This window comes from Narcine bancroftii, chromosome 1 (assembly GCF_036971445.1).
Source record: "Narcine bancroftii isolate sNarBan1 chromosome 1, sNarBan1.hap1, whole genome shotgun sequence".
Classification (NCBI taxonomy): Eukaryota; Metazoa; Chordata; class Chondrichthyes; order Torpediniformes; family Narcinidae; genus Narcine; species Narcine bancroftii.
Genome location: NC_091469.1, coordinates 398,632,364 through 398,657,769, shown reverse-complemented (window position 1 = coordinate 398,657,769; position 25,406 = coordinate 398,632,364). Strand labels below are relative to the sequence as shown.

The 25,406-nt window shown below is 40.0% G+C and overlaps 1 protein-coding gene and 1 long non-coding RNA gene across 7 annotated transcripts in view; one reads left to right on the top strand and one right to left on the bottom strand.

Annotated features, from left to right (window-relative positions):
* Positions 1–8,475: 8,475 nt before the first annotated feature.
* arl4aa (ADP-ribosylation factor-like 4aa) lies at positions 8,476–13,019 on the bottom strand. 6 transcript variants are annotated; one of them, XM_069913744.1, is made up of 2 exons: positions 12,884–13,019; positions 8,476–11,369 (listed from the first exon to the last, which is right to left on the bottom strand). In XM_069913744.1, exon 2 carries the CDS (start codon positions 11,246–11,248, stop codon positions 10,646–10,648), a length of 603 nt encoding a protein of 200 aa, XP_069769845.1. In that variant the 5' UTR covers positions 11,249–11,369; positions 12,884–13,019; the 3' UTR covers positions 8,476–10,645. The 6 variants fall into 6 exon arrangements, with proteins under 6 accessions (XP_069769845.1, XP_069769849.1, XP_069769847.1 ...); XM_069913748.1 differs by lacking the exon at positions 12,884–13,019 and adding an exon at positions 12,821–12,843; XM_069913746.1 differs by lacking the exon at positions 12,884–13,019 and adding an exon at positions 12,531–12,619.
* Positions 12,299–25,406, top strand: part of LOC138751459 (uncharacterized) — a 28,665-nt gene continuing 15,557 nt past the window's right edge. The window contains exons 1-2 of the long non-coding RNA XR_011349951.1: positions 12,299–12,933; positions 17,326–17,487. This is a non-coding gene — a long non-coding RNA (uncharacterized lncRNA). The remainder of the gene's footprint in view (positions 12,934–17,325; positions 17,488–25,406) is intronic.

Sequence of the window (25,406 nt, the reverse complement as noted above, 5' to 3'; positions counted from 1 at the left end):
ATGTACCTCAACTTTTGTCTTCCATAAGGCAAATTAAGATAACCATTAGCATTGCTCAGTGCCCTGGGCAATAACAGAAAGCAAAGCAAATGAAAGTTCCTTCAGAGACCATGCCTATGAATTTGCTTCCAATGCTCCCGCGGACACTGTAGTTGCTCAGGCTCCTGTTCAAACCATTGGCAACCCAAGCTCTAGGTCCAAACATCCAATACAATCAGGAAGCCTTCAGCACCCATGGCCCTTCGGGAGCCCATCTTGTCCTCATCACCCTCTTGAATCCTGGTTCCAATACCTAGTTCCTATGATCCAGGCTCCAGCAGCTCCATCTTCTGTGAATCCTTCAACCGCGTTGCCAGCAGCCCATAGCAAGTCACCAACTGCCTACAATGTATACGAGTCCTTCAGCCACCGAGTCCCTCGCTTGTCTGCTGTAGTTGTCACCTTCCCTGCAGGGTTGCCTTCCATGCTTCTCCTTCTCAATTGGGGAGGTGGGAGAAGAGGGGCAGGTGTTCCTCCCCATTTTTGATGCCATGCGAGTCTGCATGGTACACTGCTCATCACAGACACCGCCATCTTGGGTGCAGACCTCAGTAGCTGCAGGATTTAAAAGCCCTGTTGGATCCTTTAACAAGCCATTAAAATCCTGCACAGAGCAGTCTGCATCAGGAACAGCCAGTAGGACACTCAGCAGCAGCAATGCCATTTTCCCACCCTCTCCCCCCCACCCCCAAAGTGGGTTCTGAAGCTCCTGGTTTCCACCATTAATATAGTACTCACCATCTTTGCATTAGTGAGTCACAAACCACATGCTCTTTGCATTTGTAGTGGGAGTGAGAATATCTGCAAAAACTAGTATAATTTGATTAAAAAATACTTGAGAGAAACAAATCACAGAATCTTATGAAGATTAATGACCCTGAACGCAGGACCTCTAATTTTGCAGCTGAGAAACACAAAACTGCTGGGTCAAAGTTTTTGTTAGTGTAGTGTGCCAGGAAACACAGCACTAGAACTCAAGCCATGGCAATTAAAGGCAGCAGCAGGTAGTAGTGCTGGAGTGTAACAATTGCTGGCCACAAGAGAAGCACAAAAGATTTCAACAGACTGAAGTGAAGCTTTGAGTGTAGAGGTTTAGGCCAATAATTAGAATTGCTAAGAATCATAACAAATAAAAGCAGAAATTCTGGAAATACTCAGCATGTCGACAAGGAAATAGATTTAGTTTCAAGAATTGTAACTCATTTATTAAATGTTAGAAATCAAATATAGGAGGCAAGGAGCAAGATAAACCCATGATTAACAGGTTTTCCAATCTCCAGATGTAATGAAAATTAATTTAATGCCATACACTTTGCACAATGTGCATATGCATCAGAATAAGTACTTGCTCTGGCCCTCGAGGGAAAAAAGATGGTTCCATTATTGTCATGAAATACTACGTTTAGAATGCAACATACACAACATTTTTAATTTGTCTACCGAAAGAAGAGTCGCCACTTTGTCCAGGGCCTCGCTCAGAAATGCGACTACAATGAGGAACAAACTCACAACCTCTGGTTTTCAAGATCAGTACTCTAACCACTGAGCTATCAGAGCCTTGGTGTATATTCAGTGTATAGTATATGGCAAATTAAAATTGCAAGTCCAGATACCACAGTATAAAAAAAGAAAAAAATGTGGTGCTGCAATAGTGCAGACAGACCTTTTGTGCTGTCAGAGTAGTTTATGATTAGTAAATTAAGGAGAGAATCAAAGGCCTGATAGCCATTGGAAAATGTATTTAGGCTTCTGTACCTTCTTCCTGAAGTAATTAATGAGAAGTTTGTGACCAGGGTGATGGGGGCCAAAACATAGACCTCACATAGAGGTCTTCGATGGATGGGAGGGAGGAGTCCATGATGGACTTGGCTATGCTTGTTATTTTCTACAGCCTGAAAATTACCTGGCTGTGATGCAGTCAACATGCTTTCAAAAGATGACAGGATGTGGCCAAGCGAAGGACCTAGACAGACACGTTTTGGTTCAGCTCTCCATGAAGAGAACTAAATTAGATGGCCAAATCTGAAAAATCAAGATTTATTTCATCAAAATGTATAAAACTAGTGCTGTTCTGGTTTTCGTCACTCCCAATGCAAACAGGCACAACACACAGAGATCTATGGGTTAACTCTTTATTAGGTAGCCTCCTGGAAGAGCTCTCTACTGCTGTCACACTTGAAGCAGTCTCATAGGGTCTTCGGCCAACAAAAAGATGGATCAACTATTTATGCATTCAAGAAAAATAGCAAAAGGTTACAAATTCATGTAATATCATGTAGGAGAGCTGCAACTCCCCTCCCCTTTCCCCTCCCCACTTGTAGTCTCAGATTATACATCAAGGTTGAGAAACATGCTGTTTCGAACAAAGTGTTCAGACTCAGAAAACATCAGGACCCCTTATCTTTCCATATCTCTTCACACATTCCTGCACTTTCAGCTTTGACTCCCTCCTTAGGCACCACAGGGTTGTTTCAATTAGTACCAGTCAGTGAGAGGCCCCAAAACACCAAACTGCATCTAACCTTTCACCTCTTCTTAAACAGTGAACATAAACACTAAAAAGGTTCAAAGGTTTCTAATATTCAAAGGAGTTCTAAGGGTCTCTTATATATCATCTTATTAGCACGAAGAAGCCAAGGCAGCCAAGAACAAAGATTGAAGAATCTCCTATACAACTGGGAACATCAGGTCCAAAAGGGAGTGGTGCAAAATGGTGACAGAACCGGCAAAACCAGGTAAAACAGGGGAGTCGGGTCAAAAACTGAGCACCATCCTGGAAAAAAAAATGGAAAATTTAATTAACCAATTCATAGGTGTTGAAACAGTGATGATGGAGAAAATGACCAAAATAAAAGATTGTTGAAGGCCTGATGGAGAGAATAGGATAAGCAGAGTCTGAATTGACAAAAACGCTAGAAAAACTTGGGCTTAGGAGGAAAAAATGGGAGTTGGATAAACAGGGACTGCTTGACAAAATTGATCATATGGAGAACTTTAGTCAAAGAAATTATGTCCAAATTATTGGACTAAAGGAAAGAATCGAGGGAAGAGACCTGGTGATTTTCTTTTCAAAAAATGGATCCCACAAATGTTGGGAGAAATCAAATTTAGAGAAAAACTGCATATCAAGAGAGCTCACAAAACTCTTGGATCCAGAAGAGCAGGTGATCAGAGACCAAGGCCAGTTCTGCTGAGACTTTTAAGCTATCGAGAACAGGAGATAATGCTGGTAGCACCATTATTCTTAAACAGAATAATGGCCCACCTGAGGTTGATCATGAAAAGGTATTATTTTTTCAAGGTTTTAGCTTGATCTTGATTAAACAAAGAAAATAATTTAAAGATTTGAAAAAACTACATTAAAAATTTGAAATAATCGATGATACATCCTGCAATGTTGAGGGTCAAAGTAGCAGAAGGGAAACAGTGATTTTTTAGGAGAGTCATCAGAATGAGAAATGCAATAGAAACAGAAACTATAACATATAATCAAAAAGAAATAAATAGTATATTTAGACAAATCCATATGAAATTATATAAATCCGAATCAGTAGATGAAAATAAGATGGAAGAAAATTTAAATGTTGAACTTCCTAAACTTTGGGAGGGGAGGGGACACAGAAAAATGACTTGGATGCACTTTTTAGAAAGGAAGAAATAGAGAAAGCTCTGGGTATTTTCCAAGCTAACAAGTCGCAGGGGGAAGATGAGTTCCCTCCTGAGTTCTATAGACAATTTAAAGATTTGTTGTTGAATGTGTTAGACTAGGCAGTGGAGATCCAGACACTCTCGGAACCTTTTTCAACTGCTATAATTACAGTGCTACCGAAGAAAGATAGAGACCAACATCATTGCTGAATGCTGATTATAAAATTCAAGCAAAGGCACTCGCCCACAGATTGAGTATTTACTAAAATTAATACATGCAGATCAGGTAGAGTTTGTTAAAGGAAGGCATTCTTCAAATAGTCTAGAGAGATTATTCATTATAATACATATGGCAAAATTAAGGTTGAATCCAAACATAACTATTTCTTTAGATACAGGAAAGGCATTTGACCAATTAGAATGTTTTTTTTATAAAACGTTGGAAGCATTTGGCACAGGTAGAAAATTTATAAATTGGATAAAAACTCTATCATAAGCCGCTAGTTAAAATTATCTTTCTTCTTCTCTCTTTGGCTTGGTTTCGCAGACGAAGATTTATGGAGGGGTATGTCCACGTCTGCTGCAGGCTCGTTGGTGACTGACAAGTCCGATGCGGGACAGGCAGGCACGGTTGCAGCGGTTGCAAGGGAAAATTGGTTGGTTGGGGTTGGGTTTTTCCTCCTTTGCCTTTTGTCAGTGAGGTAGGCTCTGCGGTCTTCTTCAAAGGAGGCTGCTGCCCACCGAACTGTGAGGCGCCAAGATGCACGGTTTGAGGCGTTATCAGCCCACTGGCGGTGGTCAATGTGGCAGGCACCAAGAGATTTCTTTAGGCAGTCCTTGTACCTTTTCTTTGGTGCACCTCTGTCACGGTGGCCAGTGGAGAGCTCGCCATATAATACGATCTTGGGAAGGCGATGGTCCTCCATTCTGGAGACGTGACCCACCCAGCGCAGAAATAACAAAATGGCATTTTTTCCCCATGAGTAGAGTGAGTACACAAGGATGTCCTCTGTCTCCAGCATTATTCATACTAGCTATTGAACCTTTGGCAGAGATTCTAAGATATCTGGATATTAAGAGCTTCAAAGTTGGATAGGAAGAACAAAATCAGTTTATTTGCTGCTGATGTGCTAATTATATATGTCTGACCCAACTGAATCATTGATAAGATTACAAACAATATTAGAAAAATGTGGAAGAATATTAGGATACAAAATAAATATGGAGAAAAGTGAGATAATGCTATTGCAAAACTCTGATTATGAAAGATACCATAAAGGTAGCAGATTTAAATGGAAGGATAGAATTAAATACTTAGAAATAATGACATAATAATTTACATAATTTAGATAAGCTTAATTATACCACCATTAAAAAAAATAGAAAAAGAAAACAGAAATGGAAAGATCTGCCAATCTCATTAATAGGAAAGGAAAATTATATAAATATGAAGGCAATGCCAAGATTACAGTATTTATTTCAATCACTGACTATTACAATAACCATATAACAATAAGAGCATGAAAACAGGCCAATTTGGACTTTCTAGTCCGCACTGATCCAAGTACCCTCCTCTAATCCCACTTACCAGCACTCTGCCCATATCCCTCCATCCCCCTCCCATCCATATACTTATCCATTCCACACAGTAACCACTCTCTGAGTAAAGTTCCCCCTCATGTTACTCCTAAACCTTTGCCTGTCAACTCTCAACCCATGACCTCTTGTATCTATCTCCCCTACTCTTAATGGGAAAAGCCTTTGCACATCAACTCTATCTATCCCTCTCATTATCTTAAACACCTCTATCAAATCATTCATCTGAGAAATATTAAATCTGTAGATGACCAGAAAAAAGTGCTTTGCGCTTCAAATACAAGTGTTGAAATTATGCACAAAATGAGAAAGTGTTGTTTTTGTCATCTTCCACTTAAATCATGGATTACTTTAATTTTAGATCCAAAATTCACAATTACCACCGCAGCACCTTCTAGAATGTGGAAATGGATGCTCCTGTTTCTGAATGACAGGAAGATAGAGTACCTGTGTTTTGTTTAGAGGTCCAAAGTACTTCATAGGACTCTGACATCAGCAGAGAAAATTCAATCTTTGCATTACAAGTCAAAACAGTGGTTTTCAACCTTTTTCTTTCCACCACATACCACCTTAAGCAATTCTTTTCTAATCACAGAACATTTATGGCATCAGGAATGTGAGTGGAAAGAAAAAGGTTGAGGACCACTATCCTACTGCATGGGCAACAGACAAATCTCCCTATGAACTCTGCCCTGGCTTGCACCCTGGAGAGGACGCTCCACAGTGACCATCAGAGGTGCAGCACACAATTGACCATGGCCATGGAGGCCAAAGAAGATGATGAAATGAATGCAGTAATATATATTTCTCCAATATATTCTGGTAGATAATATCCATTAAATGCATTTCATGACAATATCAATCTTCATCTTTTTAATATAGGCCAACACCCATTTTCTTTTTTTAAAATGAATTTCATGAATAAATACATTAAGACAGAGATAGGTTTTTGAACTGTGGGGGAATTAAGTTTTATGGGGAATAGACGAGTCAGTGGAGCTGAAACAAAAGCCAGATCAGCCATGATCTATTGAGTGAGGCAGCAGGATAGACAGGACAGGTGGCCTGCTCCCATTTCTCATGATCTTATAAAAATATATGTTTGTCATTTACACTAGTACACTAATAGAGATGCACCAAAATTCTTGTATGCTGTGGCCATAAGGATCCACCGATAGTACAAATAAAATCTTCACAATGCAGAAGACAAAAAAAGTTACTATTAGTGCAAAAAAAAAATGTTTCAGTCAATCTTTTGGTGGTTCTAGGGTAGTTTATAGTTACTTTAGGAATGTTCAAGATTATTCCAGAAGGTTTATAAAACCAAATGTTGAAGAGATGACAGTAAAATGCAGGAAAGATGTGAAATGCTGAGGTCTCAGACAACAAATCAGAAGGTCCCTCATTTTACCAAGAAATAACTAATATTGGAAAACCACAGTAAAGAAGTAAGCGTCCGAGAAAGCCAGTAGACATACAACACTAATTATTGCTTTTTTGAAATACTCTTTGAAAGGAGTACCAAAATAATTTCTAAGTAACTATGTCAATGTCAAATATGTCATTTATGGACAGAGGACAAGATTCAGCAAAAGCTCTGCAAATGCTACAATTATGGTGTAATACACAAGCAGACAGGCACCAGAAAATAAAGATGGGGGAGGAGAGAAGGGGCAGGGGAGCAGCACAAGCCTATAGGCAAGAAGTCATAGGAGGATATGGTGGGAAGTCTCATGCACTGCCAAACCAAGGCCACCCACAAATTGGAGAGCACCCAATATTCTGTCTCGGCCAGTGGTTCTCAACCTTTTTCTTTCCACTCACATACCACTTTAAGTATTCCCAATGCCATTGGTGTTCTGTGATTAGTAAGGGATTGCTTAATGTGGTATGTGGGTGGAAAGAAAAAGTTTGAAAACCACTGTTTTAATCGTACCTAATTACCTAATGTGCATGGTTTCATAACTCCAAATGGGCCAATGACAATATTTCTCAAGCAAAATATTTCAGTAACAATTGGGTCTAGAGCAGTGGTTCTCAACCTTCCCTTCCCATTCACATACCACCTTAAGCAGTCCCTTTCTAATCACAGAGCACTTATGGCATAGGGAATACTTAGAGTGGTATGTGAGTGGAATGAAAAAAGGTTTGAGAACCACCGGTCTAGGCCATCAACTACTTGGCATTAACATGGGCTCCTCCATTTTCCATTATGCCCCTCCTCATCTCTCTTTTCCTATCCCTGTCTCCCTTACTCTGTCTTCCCACCCCCTTTTCTCCACATTGATTCAGCTATCCCCCCCCCAATCACTTCTGTCATTTGCCTCCCACCCATATTCCTTCCCCTGCCTTTTTATTCAAGTGCCTGTCTGCTTTTTTCTCATACCTTAATAAAAGTTTCAGGCTCAAAACATTAGTTGTATATATTTGCTTCCAATGTACTCTGCCTCAACTGCTGAGGTTCTCTAGTGCTTTTGTGTATTAAACAATTATCAACTGCGATGAATCGTACATCTATGTTTGGTGCATTGGTGAATATTATTGATCACATCCTTCTTATTCCAGCTCATCTCTGACTTTCACACCCAAGCTTTGAAGTTAGGAAACCAGAGACATGCTGCAGGACAGATGACAGCACACCTAACGTGTTGTGTTACCATTGGACGTAGCACTCAGAAGAGGGTGGAGAGCACGAGAGCTGAGGAGTTGGATACAATTCACGATGCGTGTCTCAGGTTTATCAACTTTCATTATAACAATACATGGAACCTTTTCTTTTGCTTCAAATGTGATCTGGCATCACCACTTAGTATACAGAATCAGTGTTCACAGTTTAAGATTTTGTTACTTTGATTTAATAACACAGAAAGCACAAAATGAAGGAATGCAATTGCAGCTTTTTTCAATACTGTACTAGAAATATACTGAACACTTAAACCAAAAAGAAAAAAGTAATCAAAACTTCAAATATAATAAAGAAAGCTGATATGAAAACCATTTGGTAAAGCTTTCTACTTGGTCCAAGACAGAAGCATGACTTTTTTTTTCAAAGTTGTATTTATTAAGATTCAACATTTATATAAATATAATCATTTTTTTCTAATCAGTGACAGGAAATGTCACAAGTATAGATGGTAAACATAAAATAGAGAGACAGATCCATTGAAAGTCCTTCAGTTATTAAAACAGATGTTACACAAAGCTGTTAATCTTTAATGAACACCTAAAGTGCATTTCTTAAAGTCACTGCACAAGTCAAGATGATATTTACAAAATCGGTACAATAATATTTCAACAAACAGCCTCATTTAATCAAAGAAAGCTTTTGCTGTCTCGAATGCAAAGTCTTTGGAGATAGAAAATCAGACAATTTTTAATAGCAATTATATTTTACCTTCAAGAATTAATTGCCATCAGGTTTAGCAATGATGAACAAAATGATAATAAACTAACCTACCTTTATGAATTTGTAAAACGTTGGAAGTAAACAAGGAAACAAATGTTTTGTGCAAACTATAGCCTATTTCATGCCACAGATTTTCTCTATCATCAGTGGGACACCCAGATCTCCATTCATCAAAATGTGTGACATTTCAGTTTCAATGTGCACAAAAGCACAGGTCTTGAACATTCAGAATCTCAACCCATCTAAAGTCTCTATATCTGAAGAGTGGGGAAAAAGTTGGAAATTGCACATCCACTAAACTTTCAATAATTTTTAAACCTTTGATATTTTGACAGTAAAATGTAAAGCTACATTTTGATCACCTTTCAATGCAAAAAATATTGGTTTTGCATACATACATTAACTGCAAACCACTCCAAGTTCATCTTTGTTTTGTTCAGATCAACAACTCCATGTTACAAGCTAAAAAAAAATCAGATCAGAATAATCCCTGGGATTTTGTTTTAAGAAATGCAAGTTATTTTAAAACAACAAGCCAATCATAAAGTCTGGGTCATTCCTTTGTCATACATATTTCAGTAACAATTACAAGGCTTATAAACAGGAAAAATGTCACACAAGGTAGATCACATACATCATAAATCTATCTTATCTACATAAAGGAATAATAAATTCTTCAATAACTCTCATATTGGAAAACTCACAAGAGCAGCAAACTACTAAAGGAAAGATAGCTGCATACACATTGTAAAACTTTGCCCCCCCCACCCCCCTTCTTCTTAAGAGTTATACAATCTGTGCAAACTCCTCATCTGCATTAACATAGAATGCAATCTAGGTTTGGTTGGTAGCCAGTGTCTAATAAAAAGTATAACTCCTGCTAAAATAGGTGTACATTCAGTCCTTTCCCAACTCTTCACTAAAAATGTGGTTTTTTTTGTTTTAATATCAACACTAATCGAAAACATTGCAATCTTTAAACAAATGAAATTTCCACGAGACCCGTAGAAAGATGGCACCATAATAATTCATGGCAAAGCTGCCCTAAACACCTTTATTGTTCAAATTTTACAGTTGACAAGATGAGATGAGCAGACCTTCAGCTTTGTGTCTATCACTTTCTCATGTCACAGCTTATATAATGGCATAAATTCTATTTCCCCAAAGTAACACTGCTTAGAACTTAGGACTTCATGGTCACACGTATATTAGTAACAAGAACAAACAATATTCCTGTGTCATTAAACTCTTCAGTACTCAAAGTTCAGGGTCAGTTAACCATCATTGATTTCACCCTCCTCATCCAGACCTTCAGTTATGACTCTGTACATTGTTCATTGAATAATTGATACAAACTTGCCAGCAACCTTAATGTTACAAACGTAGAAGCACTTTTGTGCTTGCATTTTCTTTAATACCAGTAGTATTTCATTTTAAATATTCTCCGGACAAAATTAAGCAACTCCTTTCAAAAAAAAGCACTTAAACAGTTTTAAAACTACAATTTGTAGCAGCTATTTTCCCCCATATATTTGTAAATATTCCTCATTTTACAATAGTCAACCACAAAATATTTTTCAGTGTTCAGTTGACCTAAAAAAAAGCCTTGTGCTGTGGCAGGTACCTGAACTTTCAAACCTAAAATTGAAACACACAGCCAAAATACACACAAACGTATTTGACCATTAGGAAGGCTGATCAACATAGAACAAGTACTACAGATCTAAATATCATTTGGTCAAGCAAACTATAAAAGATGCTGACAGTCTTATGCTGGTATAACTGTTTGCCATACTTATTTCATCACATGCACCTTCAACTTTGATCCCACTAAAACAATCCAGGCTCAGGTCTCAAATGAGTCAAATAAAAAGCTACAGATATAATGACCAGTGTAGAAACAATCTCAATTTTCAAAAATACAAATGCATCTTTGTATCTTCAATTATTATTGAGTCATCTCTTCTTTTTTTGTTGTTTCAACATTTTCCGCCTCTTGATAATCATTTCATAAAGTTTTTCCAGTCCCTCTCGAAGACCATCTCCTATTATGGCACAGGTTGGCTGCAGGTGCCATGGTGTTGAGGAACTTAATTCACTCAATGCTAACAATTTTTCCACTTCAGCAAGAGAAAGGCAGTTCCTGAGATCTTGTTTGTTGGCAATCAAAAGCACAGGCACTCCTTGGTTCTCAGAGATCCTGGTTATTTTATGCAGTTCAGTTTTAGCTTCTTCCATCCTTTCCACATCGACAGAGTCCACAACAAAGATGATGCCATCTGTGCAACGAGTGTACGATTTCCAGAGTGGTCTCAATTTCTCCTGACCACCTACATCCCAAAAATGGAAAGTCACTGGTTTAGAGTTACCCAGAGTTACTTTGATTTTCTCAGAATTAAATCCTTTAGTTGGAACAGTATTGACAAATTCATTGAACTGCAATCTGTATAAAACCGTGGTTTTCCCAGCACAATCTAAACCCAGAATAACGATATGGAGAGACTGAAAAGATGGAAAGGTTGATAAAATGGGTGTTTGATCTGAAAGTCCGTTACCCATCTCGGACTGGAGTGGGAAAGAAAACGCAGAATTCTGGACTGAAAGAAGGTAGTTCCAAAAGATTGTCGATCACACTGTCTTCAATGTGTGAAAATCCTTTGTAGCTTTAAGATTAATTTATCTAAATAAAAATAAAAGACATTATATTGTTACATGAACTAGATGATATACGAGATGAAAACATGGGTTGGGTGCATAACTTTCAAATATGGTCCATCTGTCGAATAAATTAACTCAACTTTCATTTTATTAACAGATCAGATGATGCTGACAAGGTTTCAATTTAGATTCCAATTTATTGACCTGGGTACACAATCCATCCAATTCATTGGTTTTAAGTACAACATTGAAACGGCAGTAAATTCAAGTTAACGCAACCAAGATCACAAGACGTTGTGTTATTCGGACTATACCGAGCCAAAATGGATTTTCATTTCAAACAGACACTAAAGCAATCATATCATTGATCCTTTTCTTTAAAAAAAAATCTATTTCACCATCAGCAACCTCAGTTTTCCCAACGAAGCAGGCGTAAGGGAAAGACTAATCCCTGAATGACTTTGCATTGGGCGTTCACTCACAATTGGAAGAAGTCACGCAATGCAGAAAGAAGACAATATTGAAATAAACCAAATGAATGTCAACTATTAACACTGAGTACACGGATATTAAGTTTAACTGCCTATTTTTGAATCCACCCCAACATCTACACAATTTCATGATCAACTCAGAATACAGTTCGTGGTGGACAGTGAAGTTACAATATCTATCTTCCCATTTAATCTCATCAGAAAACTTTTAAATGTCTTTCTCAAACCCTTACCCATCAAATCAAAGCTGCATTAACACATCAGGCTCTCAGCTCGCTAAAGAGAGAACCAAATTCAAGTCCGCCGACCAAAGAAGAAAACAACTTCCAGTTGCCTCCTGACTCGACCAAATAGTTCGAAATTCGCCGCGAACTTGATTGTGTCACATCTCACGAACGACTTCCAATCACTCCTTTACCATGCAACAAGTCCTGGAGAAAGCAGCCTGACAAACCTCCAGGCTGCTGCAGCTGGGGCTCTGGGTGTTGCTGTGAGCACTCCAGTCGAGGGGATTAACCCGGGCCACACCACTCCGCCCTCTGGGAGTGAAACCACCACCAAAGCCCTCCTCCAACCCGCTGAACAAACCCCAACCCGTCCAATGAAACACGCACCCTTCCAACGCACGGACGAGCAGAGGTTGCTCGAGTGAGATTTCACAGCTTGTTCCCGAGCACCGCACGCCACCATACCGGAGAGGCACTCTGCCGTGCAGCGCCCTGACCGGCTGCGCCACTCGCACCCGCCCACCTGCGCTCCGTCGCGCGCAGCGGGCCCAGGCTCCGCCTCTTTCACCCGGCGCCGCGCCTATTGGCTCCTCCCCCCCACAGGCCTCACTCCACCCTTGGCTCCACCCACTCCTTCCTCTTCCGCGACGCGATTGGCTCCAACCGAAGTCAATCGTGCCGGAGCCTCCCTGCGTCTCCGCCCTTGAGAAATTTAAACCAAAGTTGAAAGGGTTGCTAAGATTAGATGGCCTCACGTATCCCGTTCAACCAGCCGGCGGAAGCTTTCGGCGAGTTTTCCAAATAACGATGAAACCCACCGAGCAGAGAACGAGCGGACGAGGTGGGCGGAGGTCGAGCCGCAAACACGGTACGCCGCCACCTGTTCCGTTAACGGCTCTGCAGCGACCCCTCGCGCCAGCGCGAGCCGGTAGAAGGGGGCGCCACCCGACGCCCAGTCGCGGTCTCCACTCTACACGAATCCGATTGGTTGTTGGTATCTTAGCAACCACAATAAGTTTGGTTTGAAAAATACTGCGGGAAGGAGGGAGCTCGCAGGCGGCCATTGCGTGGGCTCCTCGCAGGGCAACCGATCTCTCTGTGGTCCATCAAGTTTTTCCCTTACATCCACTGGAATCCATCCCTCTGTGGTCCAGCAAGTTCTTCCCTGACATCCACTGGAATCCATCCCTCTGTGGTCCAGCAAGTTTTTTCCCTTGCATCCACTGGAACCCATCCCTCTGTGGTCCAGCAAATTCTTCGCTTACATCCACTGGAGTCCATCCCTCTGTGGTCCAGCAAGTTCTTCCCTGACAGCCACTGGAACCCTTCCATCTGTGGTCCAGCAAGTTCTTCCCTTATATCCACTGGAGTCCATTCCTCTGTGGTCCTGCAATTTCTTCCCTTACATCCACTGGAATCCATCCCTCTGTGGTCCAGCAAGTTCTTCCCTTACATCCACTGGAATCCATCCCTCTGTGGTCCAGCAAGTTCTTCCCTTAAGTACACTGTAATCCATCCCTCTGTGGTCCAGCAAGTTCTTCCCTGACATCCACTGGAACACATCCCTCTGTGGTCCAGCAAGTTCTTTTACATCCACTGGAATCCATTCCTCTGTGGTCCTGCAATTTCTTCCCTTACATCCACTTGAATCCATCCCTCTGTGGTCCAGCAAGTTCTTCCCTTACATCCACTGGAATCCATCTCTCTGTGGTCCAGCAAGTTCTTCCCTGACAGCCACCGGCCCAGCCTAGCAAGTACCCTTTTGAATGCTCCAATTGAATATGCTTCTACCACTGCTTCTGGCATTTCAGAGGCCAAACATTTCCCCTTTTTTTAAGCAAGCTTGCCTGTCCCTTTTTTTTAAATTCCATTTGCTGTTTCTATCCACAGACATAGTCTTCCTCAGTTATCTCTATATCATGTGGAATCTTGAAATTTTACAGCACAGAAACTGGCCCTTGTTCATGCTGAGCAAATTGTCCACCCAAGACCATCCCATTTGCCTGTTTTCGGTCCATATCTTGCAAAATAACCTTTCTTATTTGTGTACTTTTTCTGAACTTCTTTTAAATGTTGCGAACCTGCCTCTATCACTTCCTCTGGCATTTTGTTCCACATTCCCACCATCCTCTGAGGAAAAAAAATCCTAGATAGATGTTACACAAATCATTAAAAGAACACATGCACTCTTTCTTCAGCACATAAGAAATGTCATCAACATTTTTATTATTCCCTCAACAACCATCTCCTTCCTCTCTCGAGACTCTGCTCATGAGCGCAACATTTCTTGCGCGTTGCCCTGCTTGCATCACGTTTTGTCCTATCCCCATTTAGTATTTTCCTTCGAGGTCTTGGCTTATTCATAACCTCCATGACATTTAGGGAACTGTGATCATGTGCTCACGTTACATCTCCCACTGAAATTCTGATCACTTGGCCAGGTTCATTTCCAAGTTCATGGTTGCTGCTTTAGGAAACCTTCATAGTGGCTTACCGGTGGCTTAATCAGACCGGATCAGGAGGTTCTGAGTGATGTCATGATGTCACAATGCAATTACATCATTTGGAATGTGCAGGGTTTTAAAAAGCTGCGCGTGACTTTTTGATTAAATCACTTTTACTGAAATTGGACTCAACTACGTTTGATCATTTTCTCATTCTTCATTTTGCACTGTGACACAGTTGCTACATTGGTGACCCTGACAGGTTCAAACGGATTTTGGACCTAACATGGACAATGCAGTGGTTTTTCTCAAACTATCTGTCTTTTGGACCACCCAACCTGAAGTTTGGTTCAGACAGGCTGAGGCACAGTTGCACACTCGCAAGATAGAAGTGGTCACCACTAAGTACTATCATGTGGTAGTATCATGTGGTAGCATCTTTGACCAGGAAATGGCCAGTCGAGTTGTGGATTTCCTTTGGGACCCACCAGCTCTCAGCAATTACGAAGCCCTAAAAGTCCTCCTTCTCCAGATTTACAATCTCTTACGACACAAGCAAGCTGCACAGCTCCTCCATATCGATGGCCTGGGGGACCATGTCCCTTCAAAGTTAATTAACGACATGTTGGCACTGGCAGACAGCTATAGGCCTTGTTCTTTGAGTAGTTGTTTTTAGATTATATGCCAGAAGACATCCACCTCTTGTTGGCTGACAAGGACTTTGATAACCCTCGAATAGTGGCTACCCATGCAGACGTTCTGTGGCATGCAAAATAACAAAGTGCAAGGGCCACAAAAATTAGTGCTGCGACATACCCATCTGTCATGGCAAGAGATTACCAAAAGAGAGAACACATTTCTTGGTTGTTTTCAGACTTGGTAAAATATAACATCCTCACCAACTGATGATAACCCCTGCCACTCAAAATCAAGGAAATTCGGAAGACAACAAGCCTCTCAAATTTTAAAGGAATACTTGGTATCAATCATAAACAGTGGAAGGAGTGCACATCATACCTTACCGTTCATCCATCCACTTGTCAATCAACTGTCCATGCTGTGGCAATATCTTCAGATTCTGGATAAGGCCATTTTGTCCCTTGAGAAACCACAGAACTAGATTGAAAGCAGATCCTCCACAAACCTGAGGAATTGCCTGAGAAGAAATTATTTTCATGGTGTTTCTCCTGCTGCAGCAGTGTTATTTAAAGATGCTTCATAGAGCTAGTATTAGTATAGCAATAGAAACCTAATCTAGGTAGGTCTTTTTCATAATTAATCTGCTGAACAAAGTGCCCCCCCCCCCCCCCACTTTATCACCAAACCTTCTAACCCAAATGAGGGAGGAGGAGAAGAGAGTGGTGATGTAATTAAGGTGGGAAGAAGAAAGTGATGGGGAAGAAGAGAGGAGTTGGGAAATTGCCCTAGAAGGGGGAGGAAAAATGCAGACAAATGTAAAGGGATAAGACAGTGAAAGCGTTGGTTACATTGTAAGCATACTGATTAGCACAATGCTGGGACTAGGATTTGAATCCCGTGCTGCCTGTAAGGTGTTTATACGTTCTTCCTTTGTGTGGGTTTCCTCCAGTGCTCCGGTTTCCTCCCACTGTTCAAAATGTACCAGGAGTTGTAGGTCAATTGGGTGACACGGGCTTGTGGGCCCAAAGGGGCTGATACGGTACTGTATATCTAATGTTTTTTAAAAAAAAATTAAAAAGGAAGACAAGGGAAGTGGGAGAATGGGAATGAGAGAAGAATGAAATGGTGATGTGGACAGATGATGTGGGAAGGAAAAAATTCAGAGCAATACAGGAAAGAACCAAAAGATAATTAAAAGTACACAATGCACAACAATAATTAATTCATAACATAATTATGTATAAATGATCAACTGTGGAGGAAGAGGGGTTCTGTTTGAGAGCAGAGCATAGAGCATTTCTGAGAATTCTTTGTTACTCTTTCCATAAAACGTGATGGGTATTAGTATTTTATAGATTTGGAAAGAAAAGAGCTACATAATATGCATGGGTTCAAGTACTCTCTTTTCCTTAATGGAGGCCTGACTTTAGCCAACAGCTCATTGAACAGTAATGACTTTTTTTTCCTCCCCCAGTGAGAACAGTGAACCATAATCTAGTTCCCAAAGAAGCAGGAAGTGTGACTCCACAAACAAATTTTTTAGACCCAGATATTACCCGTCTTTTTGATAAATTCCCTTCATTCAGTCTTTGCAGGACTATAATGTTCTATCTCAAACAGATAACGAGGTGAAAAGCCTGATGGGCACTACCAGTTGCCCCAATAACCACAAGGACAAAGACTAAGGGTAACGATAGGCTTTATTGTATGGAAGTCTTGAGTTGGCCCGGATCCAAGCGAGGGAAGTCAGGGAAGGGAGAGGTGGCTCAACCTTTATGGCATAGGCCACAGGGAAGGAGTCCAGGGGAGAGTGTCATCAGGGGATGGCCCAGCCCGTGCCTTTACCAGCCAATGACTATATACAATCCATATAATTACAAAGCCCATTGATTTAATTTATATCCCTATAAGGTACTACTGAGAAAGTGTTAAATCAATAAGGAACTGAACAGCCAGCACTGTGGATTTTTAAGACGAGTAAAAGTCCAGTGCCATTTCATGCGATGATCAAAAGGTTAGGTTATGCTTACCGACTAAAGTGCAAAATCAGGGATTTTATTTCAAAGGATTGTTGTGTTCACTGAGAGCTAGATGATAATGCTACAAAAATAGCCAGTGCTCCTGCTTGCATAAATTTCCTGTTGTGGGTATCACCAGTTCTATCTCTTTGTGTGCAGAAACTAAAGTGAATAATAATTGTTGGAGAATATATTAGACTGCAGAAATATTCTGAAGCCGTCCTTTGCAGCCAAACACAAATCCTTCAGATGTTTATACAGCCTCAGCAATTTCCAAGGTCAAATTTACATGACAAATATCCATGTGATTATTGCCTTCAGGTAAGCAATATAGTAGCACTTGGAACACATAAAAATAGTGATTGTTCTGCAGATGAGTCAGGAAGAGAGAAAATTATAAATATATGCAGCCTTTCCTGAAAGCTTTCTAAATATAGATTATTTTAAAAAAACTTAAAAGATATTGTATTGGTTGTCATCTTATTCTAGCCGTAGAATACTAAGAAGCTTTAAAAAAACAAGGCCACAATGTCAGTCATCCCTTGTCTAAATTTATACGGTCAGATCTGGCAATGTAACAAGGAAAAGCAGAGTTTCCCAACACACACTGAAGAAGCTTTACCTCTCAAACTCCTCAAAATTGAGACAAAAACTGAAAAAGCTTTGCCCAAGCTTTGATAGCTGTCATAAACTGAAATGTATTAAATATGTTTGAATGACTGGTGATCATGAAGATTCAGAAACCATTAAAAATGACGAAGAATGGGCTTTTGGAAATCAGATAGACTTGCTGATTTCAGCCAGGACTAAAAGAGGAGTTATATTTAAGCCTCAATTTCCATACAGTACATAAAGAAAATATAAGCAGCCAAGGTTTCAAGTGATTGCTCTGCTGTTAACTATGTTGAGTACAATTGTGTCATTGACTATTAATAATTAGATTAACAATTGTAGATCTTCAAGGACAGAATAACAATTGAGAAAAAGTTAAATTTTAACCATTAGGTTACTGATTCTCATTTGAAGTTAGGGTGAGATAACAGCAATAGAATGAACAATCGTCATGCATAGAAACATAGAAGATAGGAGCAGGAGTAGGTCATTCGACCCTTCGAGCCTGCTCCGCCATTCAACGAGATCATGGCTGATCTTAAAGTTCAGTACCCCGACCCCGTCTTCTCTCCGTAACCTTTAATACACTTATACTGAAGAAATATATCTAATTCCCTCTTAAATAAATTTAATGAACCTGCCTCAACTGCCTTCTGTGGCAATGAATTCCACAGATTCGCCACCCTCTGGGTAAAGAAATTCCTCCTCATCTCAGTTCTAAATGGTTTGCCTATTATCCTCAAACCATGGCTCCGGGTTCTGGATTTTCCCATCCTTGGAAACATCCCATCTGCATCCATTCTGTCCAGTCCTGCCAGAATTTTATGTCTCTATGAGATCCTCTCTCAATCTTCTAAACTCCAGCGAGTGCAATCTTTCCTCATAAGTCATTCCTGCCATTCCAGGTATTAGCCTGGTGAATCGCCTCTGCACTCCCTCCATTGCAAGAACATCCTTCCTTAGATAAGGTGACCAAAACTGCACACAATACTCCAGGTGGGGTCTCACAAAGGCCCTGTACAGCTGCAGTAAGGTATCCTTGTTCCTATGCTCAAACCCTCTTGATATGAAGGCCAACATACCATTTGCCTTTTGTTAGGTCTGCTTTGTTCATGAATGAGTGAGACAAACACCAGGCTGAGTCGAAATCAGGGTTCTTTGTTCTTTATTACCGGATTGTAACACTTGCGACCAACCATGTTAGTCGGAGAATGCATTCTGCCGTTATCAGCAAAATGGTGATTTTTTTATACCCTTGGATACATGCTTAGAACATCATCATATCATTACTTGTCCAATGACTAAAACTGTTGCTATCCTTTCCCTGCTAGCTTCCTGCCTCTCAATCCATCAATGTCTCTCTTATCTTGTAAGTACAAGGATGCATTCACATCTTGTTACAGCCCTGTACATTCCCATCTCATGATGTTTTACCTAACAGGAGTACAAGGACACCTCCCCTTCTTGTTACTGCCCTGTACAGGGTAACTCCCTACACATTCCCATCTCATGATGTTTTACCTTACACTTTCTAACCGCCTGCTGTACCTGCATGCTCGCCTTCAGAGACTGGTGTACAAGTACCCCTAGGTCTCTCTGCACTTCCCCATCTCTTAATCTATTGCCATTCAAATAGTAATCTGCCCTCCGGTTTGTATTACCAAACTGGATAACCTCACATTTATCCACATTGTAGTGCATTTGCCATGTATCTGCCCAGTCCCTCAATTTATCCAAATCACACTGGAGCTTCCTGACCCCTCTTCTGTGCACACAACCCCTCCTAGCTTAGTGTCATCTGCAAGTTTGGAGATATTACATCCAATCCCCTCATCCAGATCATTAATGTAAATTGTGAACAGCTGGGGTCCCAGTACAGATCCCTGTGGCACCCCACTGGTCACCGCCTGCCACTCAGAAAACAAGCCATTTATCCCAACTGTCTGTCTTCTACCTGCCAGCCAGTTCTCAATCCACATCAATTCTTTGCCCCCAATCCCATGAGCCTTGATTTTGTAAGCCAGTCGTTTATGCGGGACCTTATCGAAAGCCTTTTAGAAGTCCAGGTACACCACATCCACTGGCTCTCCCCCATCTATTTTACCTGTCACCATCTCAAAGAATTCCAATAGATTTGTCAAGCACAATTTACCTTTTGTAAATCCATGTTGACTCTGTCTATCCCTTCTCTGCTAGTCATATTACATCCTTAATAATGGATTCCATCATTTTGCCCACTACTGATGTAAGGCTCACCGGCCTATAATTCCCCGCTTTTTCTCTACCCCCCTTTTTAAATAGTGGGGTAACATTATTATGTTATTGCCACATGTTCATTCAAAGAATCCAAAAGATAAATTGTGATATCCTCTTCAAACAGTTTCTTGTGAGATGTTTAAAACCGGAAATATTCCCCAGTTAACTACCATGAAAAACAGATAACTATTAAGAAAAGGCAATCAATGTAATACAGTAAAATTATATTACATGCACATTTTAAAGTGTTTGAATTACAGGCTAGGAGACAAAGCACCTAACTTTATTGGCAGAATGACAGTCAATAGGGTTAACCACTTCAAGTTCCTGGGTGCCCACATACTGATCATCTCTTTTGGGTCCAAACATTTTTTTTTAAACTTTATTTATTAATTATATATATTAAATATATGACATATACAGCAATTAAACATGAACAGGAACATGAACATTTTATATATAAAGATATATATAGACATATATATATCTATATATATCTATATATATAAAAAGAAAAGATTCCCCCCCCAGACAACTCTTCTAAGGAGAGCCATAAAAAAATAAAGAATATTAAAAATAAAGTTAAATATACATGTAAATTGAAATGTAAATATTCTGAGTATAACAACCACTTATTAATAAAAAATTATAATTATCATGTGAAACATGTAATTTTTTCCATTATTAAACAATATTTCATCTCATTGTGCCATCTATTAATATCAATCATATTTGTATCTTTCCCCAACCCTAACCCTAACCCAAGCAATACATTTTTTGCTATGGATAAAGCTAAATATACAAAAGCAAGCTGAAATTTATCTAATCCCAAGCCTTTCAGAGGTTGCAAACTACCCAATAAAAATACTGTCAGATCTAAAACTATTTTAATCTTATACAGATATTCTAAAAACGATTGAATTTTCTTCCAAAAAGATTGTATATGTACATGACCAAACAGCATGAAAAAAAGTTCCAACCGTATCACCACATCTAAAACACAAATCTGATTCATTTTAAACCATTTTTTTTAAATTTTTCAGGTTTCAAATATAAGTGATGTAAAAATTTGTAATTAATAATTGCATAACATGCATTTATTAATCTAGTTACACTATCATAACAAATATCTAACCAATCCTCTTCAGAAAAAGTAAAACCAATATCCGCTTCCCATTTAATTTTAGATATTCCAAACCTTTTTACCCATACCATCCTCTAATATTAGATACTTAAATGAAATATAACCCTTCTCTGGTACCTTCATAAGGGAAATCTCAAATTTAGTCATTTTAGGTAAAATAATATCTCTACCAAACATACATTTTTTCAAAGATCTAATTTGATAATAAAGAAATAAAGAATTCTTATCAATACCAAAATCTTCCCTCATCTGATTAAAAGATAAAAACTTACCCTCTTTAAAACAATCTCCCAAATTTTCCACACCTTTAAATCTCCAATGCAATAAACTTTGATTATGTATTGAAAAAGAAATAAGTTGATTATTATACAACGGAGTCAAAGCCAACCCAATCCCTTTTTAATTTCACACTTTCCTTCCCATTCAATTGTGTTTCTTGTAAAAAGGCAATATCAATTTTCATTTTCTTAATATACGCCAAGACTCGCTTACATTTAATCAGACTATTTAATTCTCGAACATTAAAAGTAGCAAACCTCAACTTCAACATATCTACTATTATTACTAAATACCAATAATATCTTTATATAAAAACTCAAATCAACATATATAGGCTCTCCAATAAAAAAAATCACAAATTGAAAACTAAGAAAAAAGACAAAAAATAAAAAATAAAAAAATTAAAAAAAACACAATTAAAAAAACCCCCCCAAAAAATCTACCAAATGGTAGTAATCCCCTAAACAAAAATTGGGTGTGGCTGACGACTGGTAAAGAACTTAGTGCAAATCTTCCCCTCCCCAGCCAAACAATCAGTAACACCCAAGTATCATTATAAAAAAAGAAAAAATAAAATAAGAAAATTCTTTTCATCCAAAAGACTCCAGTCTCAAAGATCCCATTTCGGAAGGAGGTGGACTCTTTCCATTCCCATTTTTCCCATTTCTGCCATTTCTTCCGTTTCCAGAACTACCAAATTTTTCTTTAGGAGATAATGATGAGCTACATCTTTGTCCTCTTATATCCGGCAATGAGTCAGCAAAAATCATTGCTTCATAATCAGTTTCAAAAAACTGAAATTGATAGTCTCCGTAAAAGACCTTCAACACTGTAGGGTAATGAAAAGTAGACTTATAAGATTTAAGCCACAGAACTTCTTTAACTGGATTAAATCGACATCGACGTTGAATGACATCTTGACTCAGATCAGGATAAAAAAAGACTCTACAATTCTGAATCAATAATGGGGTTTGTCGTTGTCTCGCATTTTGTACTGCAAGTCGAAGTATTGCTTCTCTATCCAAATAACTCAGACATCGTATTATTACTGGTCTCGAGGGTTGACCAGCTGAGGGTATTCTTCTTAAAGCTTTATGGGCTCTTTCCAGTGCCAATCCCCCAGAGAAAAAATCTTGCCCTAATATTTCCAGAATCCAGTCTTTAAAGAAACAAAAAGGGTCTTGTCCTTCTATACCTTCTGGCAAACCAACAATTTTCACATTATTCCTTCTGCTTTGATTTTCCAAATAATCTATTTTTCTTTTTAGCTCCTTCTCACGATCTCCTAATTCTATGACTGATTTTTCCACCTTCAACACTTTTTCTGTGTTAGAAGTCACTTGTTGTTTACAGTCCAAAAAAGCATTCTGGAACTTTTTTAATTCTTAAAAATATGTCTTAATTCTGAACTTAGCTTTCTTCTCTTTAGCTTGGCTTCACGGACGAAGATTTATGGAGGGGGATGTCCACGTTTGCTGCAGGCTCGTTGGTGACTGACAAGTCCGATGCGGGACAGGCAGGCACGGTTGCAGCGGTTGCAAGGGAAAATTGGTTGGTTGGGGTTGGGTGTTGGGTTTTTCCTCCTTTGTCTTTTTGTCAGTGAGGTGGGCTCTGCGGTCTTCTTCAAAGGAGGTTGCTGCCCACCGAACTGTGAGGCGCCAAGATGCACGGTTGGAGGTGATATCAGCCCACTGGCAGTGGTCAATGTGGCAGGCACCAAGAGATTTCTTTAAACAGTCCTTGTACCTCTTCTTTGGTGCACCTCTGTCTTGGTGGCCAGTGGAGAGCTCGCCATAGAACACGATCTTGGGAAGGCGATGGACCTCCATTCTGGAGATGTGACCCACCCAGCGCAGTTGGGTCTTCAGCAGCATGGAGTCCTTGCAGACTCTGCCAGCTTGAGTACCAAGGAAAGATGCCTCAGGACCTTCGTGATGCCGTCATCATCACCCTGTACAAAAACAAAGGCGAGAAATCAGACTGCTCAAACTACAGGGGAATCACGCTGTTCTCCATTGCAGGCAAAATCTTCGCTAGGATTCTCCTTAATAGACTAATATCTAGTGTCACCGAAAATGTCCTTCCAGAATCATAGTGTGGCTTTCGCGCAAACAGAGGAACTACTGACATGGTCTTTGCCCTCAAACAGCTCCAAAAAAAGTGCAGAGAACAAAACAAAGGACTCTACATCACCTTTGTTGACCTCACCAAAGTCTTTGACACCATGAGCAGGAAAGGGCTTTGGCAAATACTAGAGCGCCTCGGATGCCCCCCCAAGTTCCTCAACTGCACGAAAACCAACAAGGTCGGGTCAGATACAGCAATGAGCTCTCCGAACACGTCTTCATTGACAACGACATGAAGCAAGGCTTCGTCCTCGCACCAACCCTCTTTACTATCTTCTTCAGCATGATGCTGAAACAAGCCATGAAAGACCCCAACAATGAAGACGGTGTTTACATCCGGTACCACACGGATGGCAGTCTCTTCAATCTGAGGTGCCTGCAAGCTCACACCAAGACACAAGAGCAACTTGTCCGTGAACTACTCTTTGCAGACGATGCCGCTTTAGTTTCCCATTCAGAGCCAGCTCTCCAGCGCATGACGTCCTGTTATGCGGAAACTGCCAAAATGTTTGTGCTGGAAGTCAGCCTGAAGCAAACTGAGGTCCTGCATCAGCCAGCTCTGAACTTATACCAGCATTCATTTGAACCATGTCATTCATTGGAGATGTCAACATTTGAATAACTACATTTAATTTTATACATTGTGAATCCGTAAATCTCAGCTCTGCTCTCTCTGGCATGGTGGCAGAACAAGGTAACTGCAGCTCCTGCTGCAACTCAACAAAAGGCATTTTAAAAGTTTTACTGCGGGTCTGGTCTCCCAGCGACGGCATCTCGACTTCTTCAGGGAGTTGCCGCTGGTCTCCCCCCGCATCTTGTTGTCTTCTCATCCATTCACGAATAAAAACACTTCTTCAGATTGTAATGCTCCCTGATGCATTTCCTTTTCAGCCTCCACAGTCGATCCTTGGGATTTAGGCAATGAAGAAATTGAGCCTGGGGCTGCTTCAAGTCATCTAGGCCCCAAATCTTCAGCACTTTGAAAATGTATTTTCTTTTGAACTTGAGATTTAGTCTTTTTACCATTAGTGGCCATAATAATTCCTTAATACTTTAAACTAAAATGTAAAAAATTTAAAGTTGGAAACAAAGGGTTAAAAAACGGGTATTTAAAAGTCTCGCCAGAGAGGCTGAGATTGCACGTCTAGCCTCTATGCCATCTTGCCACACCCCCGGGTCCAAAAAATTAAGGCAACCATGAAGAAGGTAAATTTAGATATATGTCAGTTACAGGCTATTTTGACCCATCTGTCCATGCTGCCCAATTTACACCCAATTAACCTACAGCCCTGGTAAATTTTGAATAATGGGAGGAAACCAGAACCTCCAGGGAAAACCCATACAGTGGAGAAGGTAAAAAACTCCTTACAAACAGTGCGGGATTTGAATCCCCATCCCGAACGCTGGGGCTGTAAAGGTGTTGCGCTAACCACAATGCCAAAAGATACATCAATGCTTTTACTTTCTCAGTAGTCTGAGGATATTTGGCATGTCATCGAATAGTCTATTGAACTTTTACAGGTATACTGTGAAAACAATATTAACTGGTTGCATCACAGCCATGTTTGGAAATTTGTGTGCCTAGGAACTTTCTGCAGAAAGTGACAGATTGAGCCAAGTCCATAATGGGCACTGACTTTCTATCCATTAATGACATCCACGTGAGGTGTTGCCTCAAGAAAGCAGCCAACATCATAAAGGATCCCCACCACCATGATCACAATCTTTTCTCACTGCTTCCTTCAGGCAGTAGGAGCAAATGCCTGAAGTCCAGCATCTCTAGGTTCAAGAATGGATTTTTTTTGCCATATCTGTTGCAGGCT